We start from the raw sequence: 19,332 nt of genomic DNA, 5'->3' as shown, positions 1-19,332 counted from the left end.
GGCTGTGTGTGGTGAAAACAGAAAGTATTTGTAACACATGGGGCTTTTAACTCCTAAAGTTGCTTCCTTAAATTTTGATTTTGTCAAGCGTTTTTCAGCTTGTCACGTTATTAATCTACTATGCCCGTTATGGTTCTTGAGCAGTCATGATGAAGGACACCAATCATCGCTTCAGTTACTCACGTGTGGATAATGCTAGAACCTTCCCTACCTTTAAGACGGATGCGAACACATGAATAGATTCCCTGTACGGGTTCACTTTGACCCCAGAATTTTGTTTCTCCGTTAGGACTCTGCGGGATTTTATATTGGCTGAGTTTCTGAAGACGCCTTCTGTGAGTGGCCCTTTCTGATTAATAAAGGAAAGCATACCCTGTAGGAAGAAAAGAAAAGTATATGGCATCTCATATCCACAAACGCAGAGCACAATCTTGCCTCCGTTTTGAAAGAAAAGGGGAATGTAATGGTACAATGTTTTAGAGCGGGAAGGACTAAAGTCAATTTAGATTGCTGTTTTTTCAGTGTCTCTCTATATATACTTTCTACCCATATATCCATTTTACAGTCATACACTGAAACATTTTAAACACTTCTTTTAATCAGATTTTCCACTAAGTTTACACTTTTAAATCAAACTTCTCTGCCTCAAGGCCTTTGCGGAATAACCGTCTGTTTCCTACTTTCCCATTCTTTTCACATTTGTCCCTTACATACATGCTCTTCCGCAAGTATGGAAGTCTAGTTAGGAAATACTCATTTCCCATTTGTTTATTTCTCTTTAAGTGACTGTATACTCCATTCCTACTTGTTCTATTTCCTTCCCTCTTTTAAAGTCAGGCTCAGGAACTCTCTTCTCCTTCTCTGATTACCCTCCCTTCTCATGAGTCTTTCATTGTCTTTTGCTGTATCTTCATGTCCTCTCCCTGCTGTGTAGAAATTTAATAAGGGCTGGACTCAGGGAATCCAACGGATCTGAAGTCTATTATGCTACTTAACTATTGTGTGCGTTGGGGCACATACATCCTGTACTGAGGCTTTTCTGATTCGTTTAGGCAGTGCGGAGGATGATAATCCTAGCTAGCCCCTAAATTTGCTGTGATGCAAGGAACTGGGGTAAGTAGCTAGCAGGTAACATGCTAGCTAAGATGATGCATTTCTTCATAGCTAGCAGAACGTTCCCTACATCCCGTACAGTGCATGCAGAGACACCGAATACTCAGTGAAGGTCCACACTGACAATTCACTACAGCAGTTTGAGATAACACAGGCCAAACTCTGTGGCTTTCGTTTGACATATTCTCCTAGGATTAACACATTCCTATTTGCCAGAGGATGAGTCTATGCTCGTGTCAGATGTCTGCAGTTGTTAGACTGAGTAGACTCCGCTGAAGGAGACTTGAGACTCATGTGAGTTCAGCAAGGCAATGAAGGGAGAGTGTGAAGATGAGGTGGAGTCTCCGAGACTCACATACACAGAGTCCATTTTGACTGATCTGAACAAGCCTCCGCATGTCTTTGTGGAAACAAGACCCAAGTGGAATGGAGAAGAATGTCTTTTCCTGTTGCATTTGCCTCATGACTCTGCAGGACCTAAATCAGATTCTATTCTTTGAAATAACAGTTATAGAGCTTCTCAGCCAAAGCCAGGGGCTGTCTAATGACTTCTTCATTTTTGGGATAGATTTGGATGAGGACGCTTGGCCTCTCAGAGTTTCCCCTTCTCAGGAGGGCTCTAGAAGACCAAAAGGAGTTGACCTACCAGAATTGGGAAGGACAAGTTGTCTTTATCACACACATCCATGAGGGAAACTCCAAAGAGCTGTCCTGGCTTTGCGGAAGGTGGGGCTGTGCACTGGTTGTGCTGGGAAGTGCTGGAACCCCGACAAAACACCCTGTCTCTGAAAGAACGGGTTTTCACAGTCTTCAGGCTGGAGTCTAAGGAAGAAGTGAGAGTACTCGTAGTAGTAGTTGTTGTTTAATATGTTGAACCTTCTTTTTCCTTTTTTTTTTTTTTTACAGATTTTATTTATTTTTTGACAGAGAGAGAGAGACAGCAAGAGAGGGAACACAAGTAAGGGGAGGGGGAGAGGGAGAAGCAGGCTTCCCTTGGAGCAGGGAGCCTGATGCGGGGCTCGGTACCAGGACCCCAGGATCATGACCTGAGCTGAAGGCAGATGTTTAACGACTGAGCCACCCAGGTGCCCCAGACTCATCTTAATTCCTGATGACTTGTATTTTCCTAAAACTTTCCTCAAAGCATGTGGTACGTGTCATGAAAAGAAGAAATGTCAAAAATATGGAGGGATTGATGATACGTGTCTCCAGGTTCTGAATCGAAAGTCTACCTTCTAAGGTGGACTGCTGCCAGTTAGGTCTGATTAGCTAGGCTCAAATCATACTACATCTAGACTCAGGGGCACTTCTCCTAGTGCTATTAATGGCTTTTTTTGGATTACATCCATCATCTTATTTATTCTACACAACAATTCTAAAATTTAGACATTATTTTTATCCACATTTTAGAGATGAATAAACTGATGCTGAGCTGGTATAACTGGCCAAAGATAATATAGCTGGTAAGTGGGGGTACAGGAATTTACACTCTGGAGAGGTTGTTTGACATCAAGTCAAGTCCTTTTTTCTCAAAGATGCCAATTCTTTTCAACCCGCTTCAAAGGGCACTGGAATCCTGTGGTGCCTCAAGAGACCCTGAGCCAAAAGAGGAGGGAGGGGAAGAAAAGCCCCTTTCTCTGGCTTCAACCAGCGCTCATGTAATATACATAAATATATACATTATGTTTATATATTTATATAGTATCAGTATATAATTATGTAATATATATAACTACATAGATATATATATAGCACCCATTTAAATTTTGTGAGAAAAAGTTCCCAAACACTGTGGCATACCATGATGAGTCCTAATTCCGTTATGATCTACACTAGAAACCTTCTTGAAGTCAGAGACCTCATCTTATCCTTTCTTTGGTCTCACAACAGTGTGGAACCTCCCTTGACCTGTGAGCCAGCCTTCGGGAGAAGGAGCACATGGAAATCCTTGCCCTGGCGATGCTCTGGGCTCCAGAACAGCTCTGTCTAAGCATCTCCCATGACCCCTGGCAGCCTTGCTGTCTGCTTCTCACTAAAGCCAAATAAATTATTCCCGGTACCTGCAGCCTGCTCGCTGTTACCACGACTCATTGAGTTCTCTCCCAAGAGGGAAGTGATGTCTTCTCCAAATATTTTAAGGCAATTTTCAATGAGAAATTGTACAAGAGAAATCTGTAACACAAAAAGACAAAAATGGGGTGCTCTTTTCCATAGGGCATAGTTATAAATCACATTATGTCTATAGACCTTGGATCTAAGAAAGAATGTGAAAGATTTCCCAGAAAAATTCACAATTGACAAAAATACATAGAGACCAGGAGCGCCTGGGTGGCTCAATCGGTCAGGCGTCTGCATTCAGCCCAGCTCATGATCCCAGGGTGCTGCGATCAGCCCTACATCGGGCTCCCTGCTCAGCGGGAAGCCTGATTCTCCCTCTCTCACTCCCCCTGCTTGTGTTCCCTCTCTCGCTGTGTCTGCCTCTGTCAAGAAAATAAATATAATCTTAAAAAAAATAATAAAAGAAAAAACAGAGACCAGAATTCTCTAAGAAATAACTTAGGAAGAGTGATACTTTTCCGTGTACTTTGGGTACACATTTTAAAATACTGCTAATCAGTAGGCTAAAGTTTTAATATGTGGCCTAGTTTAATAGGTAACATTTTGGTATCAGTGGTTACATCATTAAGCCTAGGATAATTTTTGGGGCCCCTCTGTTGAGCATCTGACTCTTGATTTTGGCTCAGATCACTATCTCATGATGGTGAGATCCAGCCCCACATGGAGCCAACTTTGGGCTCTGTGCTCAGCGGGGAATCAGCTTGGGCTTCTCCCTCTCCCTCTCCCTCTTCTTCTGCCCCAGCCCCGCTCACGCTCTCTCTTTCCCTCAAATAAATACATATCAAAAAATAAATAAAACTAGGATAATTTTCAAAGTAGCCTACCTTATTAAAGTTTACTTATTTTTTGTTTTTAAATTTTTTTTCCAGTTTTATTGAGCTGTAACTGATGTATACCATCTTATGAAACTTTATAAAGTATGAACAAAAACTTAAGAAAACCATTTCTTAAATGAAGAAGTATCTTAAAGTTGGGAAGTACAGATTTTTGTGGGGTTGTGAGGGAAAACCCACACAACTGGAGAGAAAACGTATCTGTCTGTCTAACTTCAGTCCCTTCACACTCATGGCTTTGCCTCATACAGGCTCTCTCTGGGTGAGCTTGGGGAAGACCTGTCATCTTATTAGGATGTTCTGGAATCTCTTGCTAGTTTCTGTTGACATAGCAGAGGTGAAATAGTAGCCGAGTACTTTACTAGAAGAGCCACAATTGGCAGAGGAAGGCCAATGTCTTTGGAGCCATGCGGGCTCATATTGCCCAAGCCACCTAGGATGTGCCAGTGATGACCGGAGGAGCTGGCTGTTGTCGCCATTGTGTAGTGAGGAAACCATGGCTTTGCCCAAGGTTACGAGTCCCTCAGGGATTAGGCTGAGAGTTGAACCTTGACTAGTGAAGCTCCAAAGCCCAGGTTCTTTTCTATCGTATCACACGACTCTTTTCTCTCTCGTTTAGTCAGTCTAGGTTTAGTCTCCTGGAGCGGGAAGAAGTGACTCGACCGCTCTGAGTTTTCCGTTTAACAACACCCCTTCCCAGACCCCACCAGAGTAGGATAAAGAACTCTGCCACTCCACAGGGGCCTAATGAAAATGTGCACTTCACAAAGTTCCTTTTGTCAGAGTTACTACTGCACATGTCCGGGTCAAAGTAGGGATTCTACCCCCTGGGGGACAAAAATGAGAGCTCTCATTACCTTTTTTATCAAGTTGTCTTCCAATTCCAAGCTGTCGGAATCAGGTGGGTAAAGAACGCTTGGGGCTATACAAACGGATAAATTATAAGCTGTCATCTGATTGGATGAGGAATGTTGCTCGATGTTGTATAGCACTCCAAAAAGGTATCGCAAGAGAACAACATTTGCTCTTGGCAGCTGGGCTAAAAGCCTAAGGTCAGAAAACACACTTTTAAATTAGGCAAGTGATTCCACTTAGGAGATTGGAAAAACAGAGACAGGGAAAAGGATACAACCTTGTATATCTAGCACACAACCCGCTGTAGCAGAGTTCCAGGCATGAATGTAGACAAAATTGGTGCACTGAATTCAGTTCCTGAGCCAGATAAAAACTTCTCTGGTTAGTTAAATGTTTGACAGACTTTTAAGGTCATAGCCCTGGCAGTTGATGCTCTTTCATGTGTCTTCAACCAGGGAATTTCGTCTACAAGTTTCATGGATCCAGAAGGTGTCAAATGGCCAAGGAGTCCACATTAATAAGATCAGAGGAAGAACAATAATAGCCCTAAGGCGTACCTCTATTCTGAAGCTGACCCCCATGGCTGTGAAGAATTGAAACTCTTTGACATTGGTCATGATTTTAGTGGGCAAAGCTGCAAAACGTAAGCCAATATTTTGCTAATACTATGTTCGCTGTATTTTGGAGATGTGACCACAGTAGAGTAATTATTGCATCATTACCTCCGCGCTGCAGTCATCTTCTCCTCTTCGTTCCCTTGATCAATAACACCGAGCCATTTGTCATAGAGATTGAACAAAAATATACTTCCTGGGATATTTCTTAGGAAATCCTTATGGAGATAAAAATAAATATGTATATATATTATAGAAAATATGTATTGGAAATATTAGAGAGAAAATATGTAGTTAAAAAATTCAGTTCAGCCCCCACTTCCTTCACAGATACCCAAACTGTGACCCACATGGAGCTCGGCTCTGACTCTCTATTGACTTTCACACGCAGCAGCAGGTGCTTGGATTTTCTCCCCCTAAATCTTAGAGGCATAAAAGCAGAGCTTAGGCTGTGGTAGAAATGGAGATAAAGCTCCCTTCTATCATCTGGAACTTATTTTCTTTGTGTGCTTTTTTTGCAAAGTACCACAAACTGACAGCGTCTGGCTATAGACCATCCTAAATCCTATTAGCTTCTTGGACAGAAATACGCTTACCCATGTTGCTTGTTTTAGACACAGTGCTAGCTCTTAACTCTAGCAAGAAAAGGCCTGAAACAATCAAAACACAAACAGGTGGGCTTTTGCACACATATTAGGAAAGAACTAGGTCTTCTCACTCGGGGTAGGTGTGCTCCTTGGAAGAAAGCTACTCTCACAATTGCTTCATTTTTCCTTTTCTTAACTGTCTAAAAGTCGAGAGTCTAATGGTAGACTCACTGAGGTCCTGAGGATAGATTCATTTCTAGATTAGGTCAATTCCCAGTTAGTTTGACAATATTATCAAGTCCAAGGTTGCAGAGTCTGTTTCTCCACCAAGATCCGTCAACTTCAGGAAGAGAAAACTTTAGAAATGTCTAAGCACTATACCCACAAGTGCTCACCCTCTCCCTAGTCGGTGCTTATAACACGGAATCGGGAAAGAACCTCCTAACTCTTGCTAGAAAATGGATTCCATGTGCGCACCTTACAGAGGGCAACACTCATCTTGCTACCTAATGTATCAGCATTCTTCTCCTGTCTCCTGATGCCTATATGTATATTACTACTGGATATCACTATGGCCCCAGTGTAGGAGTGGTTACCGAAGTCATTTCTGGACTTTGCTATTTAGCACATCTTCGAACATTAACGGGGAACAAGGGAAGACCAAATGTGACTGAGATTCTAAGACTGTAGTCATTACTACGTTAACATAGGGTTGTTCAGAGCTGTTCACAAGTGCCAAGGTGGATGGATTAAATTCTTTCCCTGTTCTATTTCTTTTGGAAAGTTTGCCTTCACTAGGAGGGTGGGGAGGATGTTTGCATGAGTAAACAGTGTGTATGTATTGGTGTGTATTTTGAAATTTATTATCATGACTAGAAGTCATTTCAGTATTAGTATTTTGCATGGCGACTTCAGGAGTGAAGGCGGGGTAGGCGGTGTGTAGTGAAAACAGAAAGTATTTCTAACATATGGGGCTTTTAACTCCTAAAGTAGCTTCCTTAAATTTTGATTTATCAAGCGTTTACCAGCTTGTCAGGTTCTTAATCTATTATGCCCATTATGGTTCTTGAGCAGTCATGATGAAAGACACCAATCATAGCGTCAGTTACTCATGTGTGGATAATGCTAGAACCTTCCCTACCTTTAAGACGGATGCGACCACATGAACAGATTCGCTGTACAGGTCCACTTTGACCCCAGAATTTAGTTTCTCCTTTATGACCCTAGTTGATTTTATATTGGGTGATTTGCTGAAGATGCATTCTGTGAGTGGCCCTTTTTGATTAATAAAGGAAAGCATATCCTGTAGGAAGAAAAGGAAATTATATCGCATCTCATATCCCCAAACGCAGAGCTCAAGCTTGCCTCCGTTTTGAAAGAGGAGGGGAATGCAATGGTATACTGTTTTCGTGCAGAAAGGACTAAAGTCAATTTAGATGGCTGTTTTTTCAGTGTCTCTCTATATACTTTCTACCCAAATATCCATTTTACAGTCATACACTGAAACATTTTAAACACTTCTTTTAATCAGATTTTCCTTTCCATTGAGTTTCCACTCTTAAATCAAATTTCTCTGCTTCAAGGCCTTTGCGCAATCACCGTCTGTTTCCTACTTTACCATTCTTTTCTCATTATCCCCTTACGTAGATGCTCTTCCCCAAGTATGGAAGTCTATTTAGGAAATACTCATTTCCCATTTGTTTATTTCTCTTTAAGTGACTGTATACTCCATTCCTACTTGTTCTATATCATTCCCTCTTTTAAAGTCAGGCTCAGAAACTCTCTTCCCCTTCTCTGATTACCCTCCCTTCTCATGAGTCTTTCATTGTCTTTTGCTGTATCTTCATGTCCTCTCCCTGCTGTGTAGAAATTTAATAAGGGCTGGACTCAGGGAATCCAACGGATCTGAAGTCTATTATGCTACTTATCTATTGTGAGAGCTGGGGCACATACATCCTGTACTGAGGCTTTTCTGATTCGTTTAGGCAGTGCGGAGGATGATAATCCTAGCTAGCCCCTAAATTTGCTGTGATGCAAGGAACTGGGGTAGTAGCTAGCAGGTAACATGCTAGCTAGTATAATACATTTCTTCATAGCTAGCAGAACGTTCCCTACATCCCGTACAGTGCTTGCAGAGACACCGAATACTCAGTGAAGGTCCACACTGACAATTCACTACAGCAGTTTGAGATAACACAGGCCAAACTCTGTGGCTTTCATTTGACATATTCTGTTAGGATTAACAGATTCCTATTTGCCAGAGGATGAGTCTATGCTCATGTCAGATGTTTACAATTGTTAGACTGAGTAGACTCCGCTGAAGGAGACTTGAGACTCATGTGAGTGCAGGAAGGCAATGAAGGGAGAGTGTGAAGATGAGGTGGACTCTCAGAGACTCACATACAGAGTCCATTTTGACTGATCTGAACAAGCCTCCGCATGTCTTTGTGGAAACAAGACCCAAGTGGAATGGAGAAGAATGTCTTTTCCTCTTGTATTTGCCTCATGACTCTGCAGGACCTAAATCAGATTCTATTCTTTGAAATAACACTAACAGAGCTTCTCAGCCAAAGTCAGGGGCTGTCAAAAGACTTCTCCATTTGGGGATAGATTTGGATGAGGACACGTAGCCTCTCAGAGTTTCCACTCCTCAGGAGGGCTATAGAAGACCAAAAGGAGATGACCTACCAGAATTGGCAACGGCAGGTTGTCTTTATCACACACATCCATGAGGGAAACTCCAAAGAGCTGTCCTGGCTTTGAAGAAGGTGGGGTTGTGCACTGGCTGTGCTGGCTAGTGCTGGAGCCCAGACAACAGGCCCAGTCTCTGAAAAAACGGCTTTTAAGTGTCTTCTGCCCGTAATCTAAGGAAGAAGTGAAATTAGTAGTAGTAGTAGTTGTTTTATTTGCTTAACCTTCTTTTCTTTTTTTTTTCTAAAGATTTTATTTATTTTTTGATAGAGAGCCAGTGAGAGATGGAACACAAGCAGGGGGAGCGGGAGAGGGAGAAGCAGGCTTCCCACCCAGCATGGAGCCTAATGCAGGGCTCAATCCCAGGACACGGGGATCATGACCTGAGCCCAAGGGAGACGCTTAACAACTGAGTCACCCAGGCACCCCGCTTAACCTTATTTTCACCATTCCCACTCTACGGTACATTCACTGCAATGGCTAGAAGAGGGAAACTGAGGCATTTTTTGTGTAGAATTCTCCATGTTTTGAAATTGGCCAATAGCATTCTTACGGTGTTAAGAGTTCTTCCCCAGATCCTGCAAACTGATGGTTAAACCTAGAGACTTGATCAGATTTAGTGTCAATGCTTTCAATCCCATCTACTGCCCGTTGGGCTTTATCATGAGGCACTTAACTTGTTGTTTCCTATTGGTAAGTATGATTAGTGGATTCATCCAGTGTCAGATCTGATTTTAAAAGCTCAAAAGATCTGATATTCAAATCAAGCTGAGTTTGTTAATCATCTGCTTTCACAGTGAGTCTCCTCCCAGCCTTAAGTTTCCTCTTTGGCTTTCTGAGTGCTCAACTTTTTTTTTAAGATTTTATTTATTTATTTGGCAGAGAGAGACAGCGAGAGAGGGAACACAAGCAGGTGGGGATTGGGAGAGGGAGAAGCAGACTCCCACTGAGCAGGGAGCCCGATGCAGGACTAGATCCCAGGACGCTGGGATCATGACCTGAGCTGAAGGCAGACGCTTAACGACTGAGCCACCCAGGTGCCCCTGAGTGCTCATCTTTCTATGATCAAAAGGATCTGCCTTTCATGACATGATCCGCCTGACCCCACTTCTCAGGCAGCCTCTGGTGTCTCTGCTCTGGGCCATCCCCAAGGATGACTTCCTGCAGTCAGGGTTCTTGGGAAATAGTCATTACATGCTGGCTATGTGGTAAGATTCCAGGTGACTGTGTTTTTTTGTGATACCCCACCAAGCTACCCAGAGATGACTTTTTTTTTTTTGTAAATTATGTTTGATATTTACTGAAAAGAGTCTAATCCACAATGAATTGCACCCAATTCCTCACACATACTCAAACATACATGTATATACACCATACCAGTACAAGGCTTGAAAGAAAACATACAAAAAGAAAAACAATGAGAGATTATGAATGCCTGATTTATCCCCAATTTCCAGAGATGATTTTGAATTACCCAACATTCTCTATCAAAGGAATGCAGAAGAAGAGCTTTACAAAGAAAAGGTGATCTGCAGTGAAAAGCTGAGTTGAAAGTTTCTACTGCTCAGCTATGAATGTTTTCCTTAGAAGATACCTTAACATTTGCTTCCAAAATCTGCTTAAATAACTGAATTCTTTAAAAGTCCACAGAGGAGCCAAGCTGTAGAAGGATAAACAAATGAGCAACATTTCACCAAACACCCATAAACACCTGTCCACTGGGCTTTTCTGGGATGTAGTGAGTGCATCACCGTATCCACTCACGTGGGTGGCAACACTCATGGCACCTGACCAGAGAGACCAGGATCTAAGAACCAGAAGCATCCTGGTTCTGCCACCTAGTTAGATTACTCAAAGATTCTGAAGCTTTGGTTTGCTTCACTTTAACATAAATGCTGCTGCCTACAACTCGTTGAACTAAATGTAATGTACTACTCAGCACAAGGCATGGCTCATGGCAGCCTTGATAAAAGTAATTTCCTTGCTCAGAAGGCCTCAGGCAGTCTAGACATCAGTCTCTTCCCCCTCCAAAGCAGACATCACTCCCATTCTCTATTTGATTTTGCAACCTCTAGAAGGTAGGCAATCATGAAGGATGGCTACCACTTTACTTAACTAAGGCTCTTTCTTCCTGCCCTGAAATTGATACACCTACCATTTTAAAAGGAGAGAAGAAAGAAAGCAAACACATTCTTAAATCCAGGAGGAGATTCCTGTACATCAAAATGTATGCATTTGCTGAAGATACGTGTTAATATGTAAGTTGAGTTGTTGTATGCAACCTGGGTTCCCTACTCTTCCCCTAGTTTTATTATTTCTAAAACTACCCAAATATATTCCATTCTTCAGCTTTAATAAGAAGAATGCTCTTAAGAAGAATGTTGTATCCCTTGGTACAAAGCTATATATCTAGCTACTCTATGAGTATATACAGAAAATAAGTACACATTGAGTCCTATACTTTCTCCAAGGTATTTTCAGGCTTAGCTGGATGTTTTATAATGTACATTATTTGCTGTTAGAGGTCATGTTGCCTCTATTACTAATAAAAATATATGCTATAGCCATGAAAAATATAGGAATGATTAAACAAGCTAACTTCATGGAAACCTATTCTTTCTTAAACAGTCCTGGCAAGATTTGGGTTAATGTTTCCTAATGCTTGAATTAGGGTATGAATATTAAAAAATAAAATTTTTGAAACCTTGTGCTTATAGAATAACAATCATAACAATAAAATACTTTCTATTTTGGCCCAATACTTCTCAGATGAATAACACATTTTCATCAGAGAAAAAAATATCAATGGGAGAATACTGGAATGGTAGGGAAAAAAATAGCAAGAAGGAAGATGAAAAAGCCCTGACCATAAACATTCAGTCTAGCTCCAGCCTTGACCTGTGTCTGAAGCAGACATGGAAAGTGGGGGCAGAATTGAGACTTGAATTCTAACTGTAAGCCCAAGGCCACTTCAGCCTAAGCCCAGAATAAATCCAATTCAGTTCCATAACTCTTTACTCCACTGGAGTTCTTCCATTCCAGGTGCGTCTAAGCCATGCAGTCATTTGATTCCATCCTGTGATGGCCTGAGATACTAGATAAAACCCTGGAATAGGGAAGACCTGTTTTCAGGCCACAAACAGCTTGTGCTCTAAGAAGACACACAGATGTATACTCACATAATTATATGTAGAAAGTGTTCTGGGGATACAGAGAAAGGAGTTAACAGTCTACCTAGGAGAATTAAAACAAGCACACAACCTTCCTCGAAGTGAGTTGGGTCTTAAGACCTTTGGGTTTCTCTAAGCTTGATTCTGTGCAGTTTGGGGGTTCTTGCCTCTACTGTTCCTCCCCACCCCCCACAGAGAGAGTGAGCTCTGTGTCCTCAATTTGTGGGCAAGAGTGGAGACATGAGCCAAGAGAAGACACCTGAAGAAAGGGAAGGGGCTCACCTCTCCCTTGCTCATTCTGCGTTGGGTGCCTGAGCTTCAGGATGAACTGGCCTTGCATCTCTGCGAACCCCTGCTCCAGAAGGAGGGACTCCTGGAGGGTGGAAGGAGAGATGGAGTCCTCTGGTGTCTGCGGCAGCAGTGTGGTAGATGGAAGATGGCTCATTTTAATTCCATAGGGATGTTTATGTCCTATATGGAAAAAATATAGATTCAGGTTGATGGTGATGGCTCTGATCAAATCCCCCTTCCCATGAGTGTATGCATCACACTGGTATATGCTGCTATTCTCCTGGGGCTTCTGGCACTCACTCTGTGCCTCCTGAGTGAGCATCATATTCGCTCTTGTTGGAGACACCTTGCAAAAAGCAGGTGCCCAAGGAAAAGATTTTTAAAAGAGAAAAAAAATTTAAAGCATGTTACTTTACTTGGAATACAAAGATTCATCAGTGCATTGCACAATGCTGACTTTTGCTGTGTTTCCATCTGAGAATATTTAAGGCCTTCTAGTTTCTGCCTTGACACTAACGAGATCTGCACATCTTAGGCAAATTACTTGACCCCTCTGAGCCTTACATTCATCCTTTGAAATGCTTGCCCTCACACAAACTTATAAGGATCAGAGTAAATATATTAATATGCATTGGTGGGTAATATTTTTTAAATAATTGAACATATATATTAAGAATTGCTATTCTCTCTCACATAATGTCAGTTGAGCAGATTTTTTTTCATTTCGTTTTGTCAATTTCTAGAGGCAGAGCTACTCAAGGGCAGTGGGATGGGTTGCTTTTATGCTTTATACTTCCCTCCCACTGCTGCCCTTCCTCCAAGGGGAGTCCTGCCAGGTGATGATCAGAGGGAAGGCTGCACAGTGTTGGGAACCCAGAAGCAAAGTGCAAAACGATGTTTACAGAGTGGAAAACTGCACCCAGAGTCAGTGAGAGTTGCCTGCCAAGTGATTTGTTTTGTTCTTGTATGCTTTAAATTGTTTCCTCTCTATAGAATTCTCAAAGACCCTGTGCTATAGGATATGGATCTCATTTTTTAAGAACAGAATGGAAGTTCTCTTTCTGTCGTTTCTGATTTATTATTGAATGTAACTTGGGGAGCTTTTGCTGTTCCTTCTCATCTGTCATGGATGCAGTGTCAGTGATGTGTTCACAAGAATCACAGTGACTTCCCTCTTTTAAGGAAAAAGAAGCTTCTACGACAGCAATACAACCAAATCACAAAGATAACCAGGAGATAATCTGCAGTTGAGAATTGAGAGCATTGGTTAAAAATGCATTTTGAATGCTGCCAATGGATCATCATGAATGACAGGCTCTCCGGATTCCTTAGAGCTGCCTTGGTGTGTGAAGCTGCTCAAAGTCTAAAAAGTTATCATCTCTATTGTTTTACCTAAATTAATCACTTTATTAAAATAAATATATTTAAGTATTTGACTTTTTCCTTTTTGTGGTTGGCCGACTTTTACAGAGATGTCAATATTAATATGAAACATGAAATGGTGGGGGGGATTTTTTTCCTCAGCTATGCCCTTGGTGACTCTCTGTATTCTAAGACTGGGAATATACATTTCGTAGAAAGAAATTGGTTATTTAGATTTCCAGATCACTTGAAAATATTCTTTAGATAACTTGAAAAAGAGTAATAGCCTCACGGGATTATTTTCTTTTTAAGATTTTATTTATTTATTTGTCAGAGAGAGAGAGAGCACAAGTAGGGGGAGCGGCAGGCCAAGGGAGAAGCAGCTCCCCACTGAGCAAGGAGCCCAGGACCCTGGGATCATGACCTGAGCCAAAGGCAGACACTTAACTGAGCCACCCAGGCATCCCGCCTCACAGGATTATTAAAAAGATTTTGAAAAATGCATGTAAGAAGGAATGCTCTAAGATTTCTAGCAGAAATCATTGTCACCATTACCATACATTACTATACTTCAAGGTCTGCTACAGATCCTCTCTTTTTTCTCTGGTTTTTTAATCCTTCTATTTCTGGTAAGCACTGAACAATTTTGCTAATCCAAAGATTTTTTTTTAGAGAACTTGTGCTGATAACTACTTTAGGAGAGGTGTAATCTGTTTATCAATAACCTTAAGAACAGTGATGGAAAAAGCCTGAGAAACAGCAAAGTGCAGGTAGTTTAGTCAGTGAAGACTTGAGGAGTTTAAATGTGATTATCTCATTTTCTTTATGATGCTGAGAAAACTTCTGGGCACAGAGCAGGTGTTAAATACATACCTATACCTGGATTCAGAGACATGATTGGATTTTAGCGGATTCTCACAAAATAGAGGCTATTTAGTTGTTAGGAACTGGAATTCAAGACTGGAATATGAAAAATAAATGGATGGGAAAAAGAAATTCCAATTCTTTGCTTTCATACCTAAGTGAGTAAATAAGTAAGTAAACAATAAACAAAAAAATTTTTAAGACAGCTCTGTTTGTCAGGTAAAATGAAGTAGAAACGAAAAATTTACATTTCTCTCCCTAACTAGACCTTAAGCTGATGAATGAAGAGATGTCCTCAGTGCCTGGGAAAAAGTAAGCACCTGGTAATTCTTTAATAAACGTGAGAGTGAATATTGCATGTGATTTTCACTTTTAAGGGTATTTAAGCTGAAGATAGAACAACCATTACTTTGAGATGTAGAGTTACAATTTTGAACCTAATCAATCCCATCTTAGATTTTCCCTGACACTTACCAGTGAGTGGGTGTGGGGACGCTTCCTTGCCAGCACTCACCCACAGCTGGTAGTCTTTCTCAGAGCCCTTGGAAACAAAAAGAACTATGCATCATAACAAATCTTTCACAGTACTTGAAGAACACATTTCCTTTGCATTTCTCTGTTTCCAGAAAGGAAGAATTGGGGCCAGTATAAATGCCATTTGGTCCATGGAGGTAGCTACAGTACTTGTTAACTTGTTCCCTCATAGCCTCCAGTGGACCGTCCCAGGTTCTTGTCATTTTTGATAAAGGCCAGGAAACCACAGTACAATCAGCCCCTCACGGTGTGGGTGGCCCATGGCTTAAGAAATCACAGTTGTGCCCCTTCGCTAAGGAGGAAACTTCTAATCTCAGAGTCCTGCCTTCCGCTGTCTCTAGATTCCTTGGATAATGCTGGCTTTTGCCGCCAAATGTCCCTGCCCTGACATGCATATTGTCCAGAGAGCCATATACCCTGCTATGACTATTCCTGAGCAAAGTAACTTGAAAGGCATCAATAGCTCAGCAGCCCTGGGCAAAAGGAGACAAACGCCCAAGAGGCCTTGAGGAGATAGTGGACTGAAGTCAGCCACTGGCTTTGGTGCAGGCAAGCCCCACTTCAGGGAGAGAAAGAACAAGGACTCTAACCTAGACAACATATCAGATGCAGAAAACAATTACTCCCAGCAGAATTACCGCCCAGTAAACCTGGAAGTCCTACTTGAAACAAACACATCTAAATTATAAAGATCGCTGAACTATTTTAGAGAGTCTTCCAGGAGACTAAAGCAAAAAATGTTTGACGTGGAGTTGTTGGTGATAGGTACTATGCTTGCCCTGGACTCCTGATTCAAAATCATGGTCTTGCCCTTATGAAGAAAGGTCATAGGTATGGACACAGCACACACACAGACACACGCAGACACACAGACACACACACATAGCTAAATCTGCTCAAAATTGTATTGCAAATAACTCGTGAGAGCCAGTAAGGTAGGGTAGGGTTTGGAAATGCTATGCTGGGATCCCTTAAATCAGGCATACATAAAGCCAAATAACCCCAATTCTTCATTAAAACAGAAATTCTTTGTGTGCTGAGATTGATCACTTTATGCAAAGGAAAATCACAAACATGAAATAAAATGAGCCTCATCATTAATCAATCTCCTCAACTTCATCCCTAAAACCACTCACTCTCTTTCTAAGACTTAATTCCTATTTAGGGTATATATATCATACAGGTTAGAAATCAATGTAGATATGTGCTTTACTCAGTACCTATAAATTCAATTTTATTTCAGATATATTATTAAATTTTGTTTGTACAGAAATCATTGATTTCTTATGCTAAATTCCAGTTGCTCTGAATTTTTAAGGGGCTTTATTATACCATTGGGTCAGACAGAATTTAAGTAAGAATCTTGTAATTATATCATGTCATAATAGCAAGACATTTTTGCATTTATAGAGGATTTTATATAAGAAGCTGTGCTTTACAAGTGCTCCCTTCAGTTCTGTCCATCTGACTATCACTCTCCCGCTCTTTTCCCTTAGAAAACCTCATCCTCAAATATGTCCATGTTTTTCATCAAAAAAAAAAAAAAAAAAAAAATCCAGCAACTCACACCAGCACCATCAAAACATAAAGGAACAGGCCGTTAAAACCAAAACAAGATGAAAGTGATATGTACGCAACTGCCCCCAGATCATGGTCTTATTCAGAACTTGTCCTCTTTACCAGTTCATAAGGGGTGTGAGCCGCCTCATCCCAAGGAACTGCATCAAGAGGAGGTAGCTTCTAGCCATGTGGTCTTTATGTCAAAATGTACAACAAAACATATAATTTAGGATTCATCTAACTGGGATTGAGTCCTTGGGTGATGACCAGGGTAAACAGGGATGGGGAGGAATCAGGAACGAAGACACAGACAGAAGAGTCCAATAGAGGAGGAAATATTTAGAAACTTAGAAATATTTTATTGTCTGTGTATAAAATATATACAATAAACTGCATGTTGTTATTAGCACTCTAAAATTATAGCCCAATTTTATGCTATGATTTTGAATTCGCAGAAAATTTAAAATGGGAAGACAAGAAGAGCACCCATGTATAGGCTAATAATATAGCTTTGCTGCCTTCAATTTCTAAATCTGGGGGACAAAATATGACTATGATATGTATAATAATCAGCTGTCTTATAACGGGAGGTACACAACACACACACACACACACAAATCTCAAAAGTCAAAGATGGTTTTTAAATTAAAAATAGTTTGCAAGGGAACTTACAGTTATTCCTAGCATTGGTAGTGACATGTTGATAATGTCATTCACTGTGTCTGAATTTGTTACTGTTACAGTTACAGACTGTAAAAAAGAAATAAGAAAAATTGCTATAAATTTTTAAAAATTTAAAGCAGGTGACCAAATAATTATTGTCAAATTATTATCCATACTCTAAAGGCAAAGCTTGTTTTCAGTTAATGACAAAGTAAAGCATATGTAGAGCACACACCCTTGATTATATTTTCATTTCTTTACATAACATGAAGCTAGTAGGAAACATTTCAGTGAAACATATATTTCCCTTCAAGGATTTGTGGCTTACAAAATATAGCAGCTTAAGCAAGAAAGAGAAAAACAGAATTCCACGAGGGGACATGAACTGACCCTCAGCTCCATAAGGCTATTCCCAAAATAGAGAGGGGAGATAGTTTAAAAAGGAGGAGCTAGATACTTTTCTCTCTTCGCAATTACATACTCAGTTTCAGCAAAATCAGAATAAGAACCGTCTGTGACAGACATTTTTTTTTTTTTAAACTACTATTTAGTCAGTACTGTCTTTGTGTCATCATGGTTACTAAGATTTCCATTGTTGAAATCTGTTGAGACAAATAAAACCAATGAGTCTAGGAAATGAGACTGAAAATTTTAGAAGTTTATATTCCATTCGCAACTCTGACAGTGAGTAGTTACTTATAATATCTCTCTATCACACCTTATATTGAGAAACTGCTCCATACAACAAGGAAAACAGTTATTGAAAATTATCTGAAAGGGATGGATAGGAATCTGAGATGATATCTATAAAACTACCCGAATTCCAAAAGACATTTTAAAATAGGACAATATGTAACCAACCACGCATACACTTTTTATAACATTATTAGGCAATGAGGCCTGTGTTCTTTGAGAAACAGTGCATGAAGAAGACAAGCAACAGAAGTGGACACTCACAGTCCTTAAAAATATTAAAAACAAAGTTAAAAGAAACTTGTTCTTTCATTGTATTTTTCTTCTTATGAATTGAAATGCAATTGCTTGATATGACAGATGGCCCAAAAGTTGTTTGATAATCGAACTTTTATAAACAAAAGTGTTCATTGATTTCAAACTACTTGAGCTTTAAGGATTATAAAAAAAAGTGTTCAGAACCTAGCAGTAGGACTCAGAGCACCCAAACTCAAGGATATCCTATGTTAAATTGTCTAGGAGGGGCTTCCTATGTTAAATTGTCTAGAGGATTCAAGACTGGGTCTTAGCTTGAAATTTAGTTAGAAGTAATGGCTCTGCTATTTTTTTTAAGATGTCTGAAAGCCTTTCAGTACAACTTAAAATCTTTCCCACAAAATTTTTTTTTTTTTTTAAGATTTTTGTTTATTTATTTGTCAGAGAGAGAGCACAAGCAGGGGGAGCCACAGGAAGAGAAGGCAGAGGGAGAAGCAGGCTCCCCTCTGAGCAGGGAGCCTGATGCAAGACTCCATCCCAGGACCCTGGGATCATAACCTGAGTCGAAGGCAGATGCATAACTGACTGAGCCACCCAGGCATCCCTCCCATGAAATCTTTTTAAAGAAAAAAAAATCTCTTTTGAAATACTAATAATCACTTTTTAATTTATCTGGTCTGCAAGATAATGGTTTTCATGGTATAAGGAACATACTATGTTCAAAATAGTAATTCCAGAGATGTATGTATATTTTCCTGCATGTTGTAGGTTCTCCAAAACAGATAAATTCCAGTAGATAGAGCTCTCTGTAAACAAATGACTTCAGAAAAATAAGCTGCTTTTTGAAATAATTTAAAAGAAAAAGAAATGTTACTTTTTTTTATATGAGTCAAAGTGTTACTTAATATAGGAAGAACAAGGAATATGTGATCAATTCTCAAGAGCTGAAGCCAACCCTGAGATGATCTAGATGTTCAGACTGTTAGCCAAAAACAGCTATTACAATAATGCTCAATGATACAAATGAAAATATGTTCACAATAAACGAAAGAGGCATCTTAGCATAGAAACTAAAAATATTTAAAAACAGAAATTTTTTATCTGAAAAATATCTTAAAGAAAAAATTTA

General features: G+C 40.2%; 2 protein-coding genes across 2 annotated transcripts in view; both read right to left on the bottom strand.

Annotated features, from left to right (window-relative positions):
* LOC135363533 (uncharacterized) overlaps positions 1-19,332 on the bottom strand; it is a 217,677-nt gene that overhangs the window by 65,470 nt on the left and 132,875 nt on the right. The window lies entirely within an intron of this gene.
* LOC135363610 (rho GTPase-activating protein 20-like) overlaps positions 1-19,332 on the bottom strand; it is a 42,883-nt gene that overhangs the window by 9,092 nt on the left and 14,459 nt on the right. The window contains exons 5-14 of the mRNA XM_064584823.1: positions 17,265-17,342; positions 14,973-15,039; positions 12,264-12,452; positions 8,809-8,984; positions 7,262-7,423; positions 5,642-5,751; positions 4,922-5,111; positions 3,174-3,285; positions 1,760-1,935; positions 212-373 (exon numbers count right to left, since the gene is read on the bottom strand). Of these exons, the coding sequence (XP_064440893.1) occupies positions 212-373; positions 1,760-1,935; positions 3,174-3,285; positions 4,922-5,111; positions 5,642-5,751; positions 7,262-7,423; positions 8,809-8,984; positions 12,264-12,452; positions 14,973-15,039; positions 17,265-17,342 (1,422 nt within the window). The remainder of the gene's footprint in view (positions 1-211; positions 374-1,759; positions 1,936-3,173; positions 3,286-4,921; positions 5,112-5,641; positions 5,752-7,261; positions 7,424-8,808; positions 8,985-12,263; positions 12,453-14,972; positions 15,040-17,264; positions 17,343-19,332) is intronic.

The sequence above is a fragment of the Mirounga angustirostris genome, unplaced genomic scaffold, assembly GCF_029215605.1.
Source record: "Mirounga angustirostris isolate CCGP_5_RB_7025 unplaced genomic scaffold, mMirAng1.0.hap1 SCAF_2, whole genome shotgun sequence".
In the NCBI taxonomy this organism is placed as follows: Eukaryota; Metazoa; Chordata; class Mammalia; order Carnivora; family Phocidae; genus Mirounga; species Mirounga angustirostris.
The sequence above is the reverse complement of the archived record's forward strand: the minus strand, read 5'-3'. Positions and strand labels throughout refer to the sequence as shown.